Source organism: Coloeus monedula (assembly GCF_965178545.1).
Source record: "Coloeus monedula genome assembly, chromosome: 4".
Classification (NCBI taxonomy): Eukaryota; Metazoa; Chordata; class Aves; order Passeriformes; family Corvidae; genus Coloeus; species Coloeus monedula.
The window spans coordinates 62747269-62756072 of NC_138784.1; the positions used below are offsets into that span (position 1 = coordinate 62747269).

The 8804-nt window shown below is 46.4% G+C and overlaps 1 protein-coding gene across 1 annotated transcript; it reads left to right on the forward strand.

Moving 5' to 3' along the window:
* The first annotated feature begins 7268 nt into the window (after window positions 1–7268).
* On the forward strand, window positions 7269–8352 carry CCDC71L (coiled-coil domain containing 71 like). The gene has a single exon (XM_082279669.1). The coding sequence runs from the start codon at window positions 7361–7363 to the stop codon at window positions 8219–8221; it is 861 nt and encodes a 286-aa protein (XP_082135795.1). The 5' UTR covers window positions 7269–7360; the 3' UTR covers window positions 8222–8352.
* Window positions 8353–8804: the final 452 nt, after the last annotated feature.

An 8804-nucleotide genomic window follows, 5' to 3' on the forward strand; every position in this document is an offset into this window, starting at 1 on the left:
CAGGCCGTAGGTTTTGCAAGATTCATTCCGACAAAGAGAATAAGTAAGAACGAGCCTGACTAAGACATCCAATGACACAGTAAAGCTGTTGTAACTATCTATTTAATAAAGCTACATCCATATGACATACAAAGCTGAGCTAGTATCAACTCCCTCGCTCTAATTCATTCAAAGCATTTTGAAGGGTAACTTTTCTCTATGGACTTTATGCTGGATCACGTATTGTGTCCTCCCTAGGCCAGCATAAAACATAAATCCAATATAAACATTGCATTGTGTCCTGTGGCAAGTTCAACAACAACAAAAAAAATCAATTGTGGCTCTCTCTGTTCTGGAGTGAATTTGTCCTGTCAGCTCATCTGGTAATGCACAAATCTGGTGGGAAGGAAAATGGCAGCACAGGCTGAAGGGTATCACAAAAAAATTTCTTGAGCTGACATGCTCAGCTGCATGGTATCAAGAAATAAGATTTAATTAATAAGGTTTTAAAATAATTGGTACTAGGCTTTAAAAATTGTCTGGTTTGAGAAAAATGAATGAAATCCACACTTGTTTTAACAGTGATGGTATTTTAAATAGAGTGCCTCAGGAAATGATGTGATCAATACTACAAGATGACATGATCTGTGATGTGTGAGAACCATGATCTTGAGCAATATATTCCTTATGCTGGAATTATATTCAAGAATCAGTACTGACCCATTTTACACCTTTGATAATACTGAAAGCGTATCAGTTGGTCCTGTACAGGAAAGCAGGGCATATTCTACTTCTGTTTTATAAATGAGGATTATAATTTGAAGGCTGTACAGTAGGAAACATATTTTAGACAGAATGTGACTGAAGAAATAGAAGAAGGAGAACGTTCCAGCAGAAATTATGCCAGCAGAAAACAGAATTAAAAAAAAAAAAAAAGAAAAGAAAAAAGGAGTTGCCTTTTTGCAATCGGTGGAATAACAGATTCACAGAATTGTGGAGATTGGCAGGGATCTCTGCAATCCTCTAGTCTGGCCCCACTCTTCAAAGCACGGTCAGCTACAGAAGGCTGCTCAGGGCTGTGTACAGTAGGTTTCTGAACATCTCTGAGGGTGGAGACTCTACAACCTCTGTGCAACTCAGTCGAATGTACAATCACCCTTAAAAACTTTTTTTTCTTATGTTGCTGCACAGCCTGGTGACATCTTCTCACAATGACAGTTTCTCAGCAATGGCACATCTCCTGCAGGCTACGAGACCACCTCGGTGAAAGGTCCCAGGCACTCCCTGCAGCCTAAGATCTGCAGAGCTCCATCCTCCTTCCGAAGCTCAATTTGAAAGTTATCTTAGAATGAAATAGGTAAAAACAGAAAAGAAATTGGAATAGGTATTCTGAAATAATCTAATTTGTGGAAGCATTTACTCTATAAGAATGCTGGAGATTTTTTCCCCTGGTCTAGCCTATGCAGTTTCCAAACCCTGCATCCTCTATCTACGCTATGTCCCACCATTTGATTACTTGCCTTACCAGCTTAATTGGTGAAGAAGATACAGCATGGTTCTCTCACTTGGCACTGGCTTTCCGAAGATGACACGGTGGTTAGAGCACTGTTACTATGTCTACAGTAAAGTTAACACCGTGTGAACTACTCCAGGGGTAGAAAAGACTGAATGTTTAGGAGTATAATATAGTCACGCAACCACAACAGAAGTGGTTAAACAGATATCTTAGGTGGACTGAAAGGAATGAGAAAAATAAAATGAAATAAAAACAGGATTAGCAAGAAGAGTTTTAACTTTTGATATGAAAAGCAAGGACTTGTTAATGTTTTAGACCAAGAGACCATCATCGACCCTCAAGACTGTAGTAACCACCACCATGGCTATTATGAGTATATTGATAGCAGGGCAGTGACGGCATAAGTGATGTACAGTTTGCATGGTTATGTGCATCACATACAGATTACTTCCCAGAATGTGGAAAAAATGTTAAACAGTCTCTGTTAGGTATCTTCCAGGAGAGCTTTCTGTAACACAAAGCATGCTCCTTTGTGTACTTTAGTTTTTACTATTACTACAGGGATTTTGTGAATGTATCAGTCTTCTAAAATTTGGTAGAGATGTTTTCCTCTCTCAAACATTGTCAATGAGTGCTATTAAAATAAAAGCTTATTTTTTAAAAAAATCCTTTCTTCCCCTCTGCATGTAGTGAGTCACCATTTTGAAAGAGGGTGTATTAAGGCAATGAACAAAGCAAAAAAATGAGTATGCAATGATTGGAGCCAGTGGAATACACTTCACCTCGGGCTCCATCCTTGCTGTCCTTCTACGCGAGTGTGGCTTGTGGCTGCTGGTGGATACTGTAACCTCTGTGTTTCTTTCTCTGCAAATGCTTTGTTACCATTTAATGCAAGAATATATTCTTCTGGTTGTTGCAAGCTGATGCAACAGTAAAGCTCTGGGAAAGAAATACTACGTTTAATTGATGTGGATGCCCTCTTCTGTATTCTAACAGGTCTGTAGGGCAGACCCTGCCTCGACGGATATCTCCAGGGTTCACCCAGTCCAGCGTCTTTGTCTGGTAGAGGCCAGACGAGGAAGGTTAGGGAAAGAGCGTGAGAATGGTGCGAACACGGATAGTTACTTCCCAGGTATACTCTTCCTTCCTTTCCTAGCCCTTGGCGTACAACCTTTCTGAGCCCACAGTTTTCATCTACAAGAGCTATTGATGGATTTTTTTTCTTCCAGTCATGTTTAATACATTTGAATAGTGTGCTCTGTAATGACTGCAAATGTACTGGGATACATTTTTTCATTTTGGGATCCACAAATTTGCTGAAAAATGAGTTCCACAGACTAATTATGAGTCATCTGGGGGGGAAAAAAAGCATGTCTTTTTGGTCGTTTAAAGTTTTCTGCTTTATAGCTTCATGTGCTTCCCTGTCATTCTTGGATTATGAGAACTAAGACATAATAATTTCTTATCTGCTTTCTTTGTACTATCACAGTTTTATAAACCTTTATCATATTCTTTTTCAGCCATCTGTTTTTTCAAGCTGAAGAGTCTTAGCCTATTTAATCTCTTTTCATAGAGAAGCTGTTCCATATTTCTGCTCATGCTAGTTGCCCTTCTTTGTATCATTGCTGTTTTCTTTTAGAGATGGTAAGACTAGAAATGCACAGCATTCAAGATTTGTGGAGGCACAATGGACTTACATTCAGCAGAATGCTGTCTTCTGTTTTGCTTTCTATCCCTTCCATGGTGATTCCTAACACCCTATTTTCCTTTTTCACTGCAGCTGTGAGTTCTACACACAGCAATTCCACAATTTTTTCCCCTAATAACTGATTGAGAAATAATTCTTGTAAATTATTTGCTTTTGTCTCTATTTGAAAGTATTTTCAGGAATTTTGCCAATACTTGCCTGGACACTTCTCAGGCCTAGGAACTTGATGACTATTGGGTAACATCCAAAGTAGTGAATGGCTGTGGAGTCACGCTTGCATTGCCATGCAAGCTTTCCTGAAAATATGCTAAAGGCATTTGGGAATCAAATTAACTGAAGCAGGCTGCCAGTTAATGCAACCTCTCAAGTAAAAATACTACGAAAGAGTGTTTATCTTTAAAGACATGGGACAGTAAGACTGCTCTTGCTAACCTGGGTAGATGAGCTTGAGTATGTTGAAGGAAAAGTCCTGGCAGCAGCAATGATGTAACTCAATATCCATGATTTAAGGGCTCATCACCAAGACTCAAAACTGTGTGATCATTTGTACAGATAAGATTGTTAGCATTTAAAATAATTAGAAGTTACCAGTGGGGGGTTTTGCTACTAGGCAGGCAATGTTAAAGAAAACAAAGTGTCTCTATTGTGTAGCAATTAGTGTACCACTTTCTCAATTGGTACTTTGCTCTCCCTTCTCGAGAATTCAGTACAGAAAAGAAATTCTAACAAATGATTGGAAACAAAGATTACAGGGTTGGGGTTTTTTTACTCTTATCTGTTCCAATGTAGACATTTCCTGTATTTTTAGAATAATGATTGTTAGAAGATGTACAGAAAATTAAGTGCATCTATACATCTTAGTCAAGCCATTTTAATCCACTTCATTTTACTCATCTGTTAGGGAAAGGCAATATTTACATACGTAACTCAAGAGTGAGTGATAATTAATGCTTACAAGAAGTAGTATGATTGAAATGAAGAGCTATGCACTTCCAAAGGATTATTAATTTTATTATCATTGTTATTACTGTACTGAGCTATTGGTAATTACTAAAAGATAGGCAATTACCATGGATTTTCTTGAGATGACTTTGTAGCGTATTAAGAGTGTTACGCTGAAGAAAACTCATAATGGAGTTGTAAAAGTGAGATTACATCCCATGCCTTAAAAGAGTATTGTCCACCCTTTAAGCTAAAAAGTAAAAATAATGAATAAATACTACATGAATAAAATGTGGTGATTTGTCTTTTTGCTTGCAGTTGTAGTGACTGATTTACTGCTTGCTTGAGAATATTCCCCATCTCTGCCGCAGTGATTTTTGAGTCATATGCCAGAAATGTTTGTAATTTGGGGAAAGTGTTATGGCCAATGGGCAACTGGGTTTCTGCAGTTTAATGAGGGCCCATTTGTCAGCTGAGCTGCTGAATTGTGCACTGTGGTAGCTGCCGCTACCAAGAGTGTGAGCCCAGGGCAGCTTCTGTGGTGCAGTGGGTGATGAGCCTCTGCTAAGCCATGGTGACCACATAGCCAGAGTGTGACCAAGAGCAGCACGGCTCAGAAGATGCCTGTCCCTGGTGCTTCCAGCTCCGAGCTCTTATCCTCTGCTTTATAGGACCCCTCCCTCAGTTAAATCAGTCTGGCTACATGACTGTGTTCTAAAGTACACTGTGAAATGGATCCAATTAAAAACTACTCTAATGCCATCATTTTGGGAAAGGTTTCTTTCTTAAAAAAGGGTAATTTATAAAGCTGGTTTTGAATGTGGCTGTAACTCGAGACTGTCTCCATGAAGATTTAAAATAGCTTTGTTAATATCCACTTTAAATAGCTATTTGGATTAATATTCTTGAGTTTCCCATGAACACAAGTTGAATTATACTGTGAAGAAAATTAATTTATTTCCACTGGCAGTAAGGAACAATTTCTTATGCAGAATTTCTGCCTCTTACTTGACTGGATTTCTAGACATTCCTATTTAGGTTCTTGATGAGTTGAGAATAAAAGATTTCCCTATTTTAAAATGAAAGACTAATTACAGAACAAAGACTGTCTATGAAGAAAAATGTTATTCTTCTCCCTTTACCCATGCTGAGAGAAAGTAATTAGTTAGGAGTCTAATCAAACTCCAAATAGGATTTGTACAGAAGGTTAAACCATCTCTGCCCTTGGTGGCACCTTGCTGTTCTGGGTGCTGGAAAGAGCTCTGGTTTAATTGCAGTAATACAGGAATCTAACAAGACACTCTCCCTGTGACAGCAATCTGAAGTATTGGAAAGCATGATCCAGACAGAGGGACATGGGACTTCACAACAGCTGAAAAAAATTGTGCTGTAAAACCTGCAAGTGTACCAGTACCATGCAGGAAATGCCTTGCTGTGGTCTCACCAAGGTGGTGACTCTCACAAAGGGCTCAGTCAACCCAAGTTTTTACTGCTTCATCTGGGATATGTTTTGTTGGGATATCAAGCCAATCCCAATGATGCAGTAAGTATCTCAGTGTTGACAGAAAGCAGCTTGGGAGAAAAGGATCTGCGGTCTTGGTGGACACCAGGTTGAACATGAGACAGCAGTGTGCCCTTGCCACAAGGAAGGCGAATATTATCCTGGGCTGCATTAGGCAAAATTTTGGCCACAGCTTGAGAGAAGGATCCTCCCACTTTATTCAGTGCTGGTGAGGCCACACCTGGACCACTCTCCAGTTCCAGGTTCCTCGGTACAAGAGAGACATGGATACACTGGAGAGAGTCCAATAAAGGGCCGCAAAGATGATGAAGAGGCTGGAGCACGTCTCCTGTAAGGAAAGGCTGAGTGAGTTAGGACTGTTCAGCCCGGAGAAGAGAAGGCTCAGGGGAATCTCATCAGTGTATACAGATACCTGAAGGGAGGGTGCAGAGAGGACAGAGCCAGCCTCTTCTCAGCAGTGCCCACTGACAGAATCAGAGGCAGTGGGCACAAACTGAAACACAGCAGGTTCCCTCCAAATATCAGGAAACACCTTTTCACTCTCAGGCTGACCGAGCACTGGCACAGGCTGCCCAGAGAGGTTGGAAACATCCATAAAGATCATCAAGTCCAACACTCTGCTCCTCGCAGGAATATCTAAAATGTATCTATGTGATAAACTGTATCACAATGCTCCTTGATGCTCCTTGAACTCTGACAGTGTTGGTGCTGTGACCATTTCAGTGGGGTGCCTGTTCCAGTGGCTGACCACCCTCTCAGAGAACTTCTTCCTAATATCAAATCTGAAATGCCCCTCACATAGTTTCATTCTGATTTCTCATGTCCTATCAGTGGTCACCAGAGAGAGGAGCCTTCATCCTTTGAGATGTACAAAATCCATGCAGATACAGTCCTGGACAACCTTGTTTAGGTGGCTATGCTTGAGCACAGGAGTTGGACCAGATACCTCCAGAGGTTCCTTCTAATGCCAACTGTTCTGCGATTCTATGACTTATGGTAGATTGAATGACCAGCCTGCAGGTTCATGCTAAAAAAACCCTCTACAACAGGATGGATGTGTTTAATATCATGTAAAGCACTTCATTGTCGTTGGCCCATGTCTGTTGGCCCATTTTTGTTGTTTGACTCAGTTCCCTTATGGCTACTCCTTCGGGGAGCTTGCCCATCAAAGTGTCCAACCAAATCCTTACTCAAACATATTTCACACAACAAGCCATCTTTGTCCACCGCCCTGATGAGGATCCTCAAATCTCAGAGAGGCGCGATGCGGGCACACGGCTCAGCTGTCACCCCGCCATGAGGGAGCCTCGCGTCCTTCCCTGAGGGAAGGGGGCACCCGCTGGGCCACCCAGCTGGAGACGCGGGGGTTGCGGCTCGGTGTCGCGCCGGGAGCCGGGTTGGTGGACCCCGCCAGACCACAGTCCGGGGGCTCCGGGGGCTCCGGGGGCTCCGGGGGCCCGCCCTCACGGCCACCGCCCCCGGCGGGGCGGGGCCGGGCCCGACCGACGCGTTTCGAACGGGCCAACGGGCGGCGCGGGGGGGGCGGGCGTGCGCAGGCCCCGCCCGGCACTTTAAAGCGCCATTTTGTGCTGGGCGCAGGACATCGATCGCTGCTCACACCCGGCGGGCGCCTTCGGGCTGCCTCTGCTCTGCCTTCTCGGCGTCTGTCCCGCCACTCCGTCCCGCTGCCTCCATGACCCGCAGTAGGAAGCAGGCGGCGCTGGAGAGAGGAGCCGGGAAGATGAACACAGAGGCGGGGAGCGCCGCGGCGGCGGCCGCGGGAGCCCGGGCGGCGACGGCAGCGGCAGCAGGGGCAGGGGCAGCCGGCGGCGAACCGGCGGCCGCCGCCTGGGGGCTGGAGGGGGAAGCGGAGAAAGTTGTGTACTCGCGCTCGCAGGTCTCCTTCGCTGGCACCAAGGCGCTGGGTGACGCCCTCAAGCTCTTCATGCCCAAGTCCACGGAGTTCATGAGCTCCGACTCGGAGCTGTGGAACTTCCTCTGCAGCCTCAAGCACGAGTTCTCCCCGGTCATCCTCCGCAGCAAGGACGTCTACGGATACTCCTCCTGCCGCGCCATCGTCCCCGACCCGCCGCCGCCCTCGGAGCGGCCCCGCCGCCGCGCCGGCAAGCGGCGCCTCCCGGCTGCCGACGCCAAGCGCCGGGCCGGGGCGGCGGGCGGCAGCGCCAAGCGGCGGCGGCGGCGGCGGCGCCGCAGGAGGGAGCGGGGCAGGCAGCGGCCCGCGGCCGGTGGCCCCCGTGCACAGGAGGAGGAGGCGGCGGCGTCGGCGCCGGAGCCGCCGGGCGAGCAGGCGGACAGCGAGCAGGGCAGCCCGGCGGCGGCGGCGGCCGCATGGGAGCCGTTTGGCGGCAAGTCGCTGGAGGAGATCTGGAAGGCGGCCACCCCCCGCCTCACCACGTTCCCCACCATCCGTGTGCGGGGCAGCATGTGGAGCCGGCGGAGCCTGGCGGCAGCGCGGCGGCGGGCACAGCGGATCCTCGGCGTGGACCTGTCCCCCGTGGTGCGGGTGCGCCGCTTCCCCGTGGCACCGTCCTGAGCCTGCGGGGCCCCGCTCCCCGCGCCTCACCTTGGCCGCGGTGCGGACAAAGAGACCGGTATCAGTCACCTGTTTACATTGCTTTTGTCTGGATCGTGTTCTGCTGCTGCACTTTATGGCCCGCTCGGGCGGCGCCGGGCCCCCCGCCGCACGGGGGGCGGCCTGCCGGGCCCCGGCCTCGCCCTGGGGTGGGACCGCCTGGCAGGTATCACGCGTGGGGACCAAGTTCCACTTCCACTTTTTTTCTCTCCCATTGGGCTACCTCACTGGTCCAGAAGTCCACCCAAGAAGTTAGTTTCCAAATGAACTTACTTTCATGCTTGTATAATAAAGCACCATCCGATTCTTGCTATTTTTTTTCCTTTCCCCCCTTTCCCCTTTTCCGATGGATTATGTATGCTTTGTGGTGTTGCACTAGTATGTGCTCAGGGTATTTTGAATCCCAAGCATTCCCAAGTTTCAGTTTACTCTGATAAAGGATGCGTAAAGAATGGAGGTTCAGGACTTGTGGCTGTTCTTGATGGTGCAAAAACTTTTTAAATTTTAATTTCATGAGCTTAGTGATATATAAAGATGTATCGCG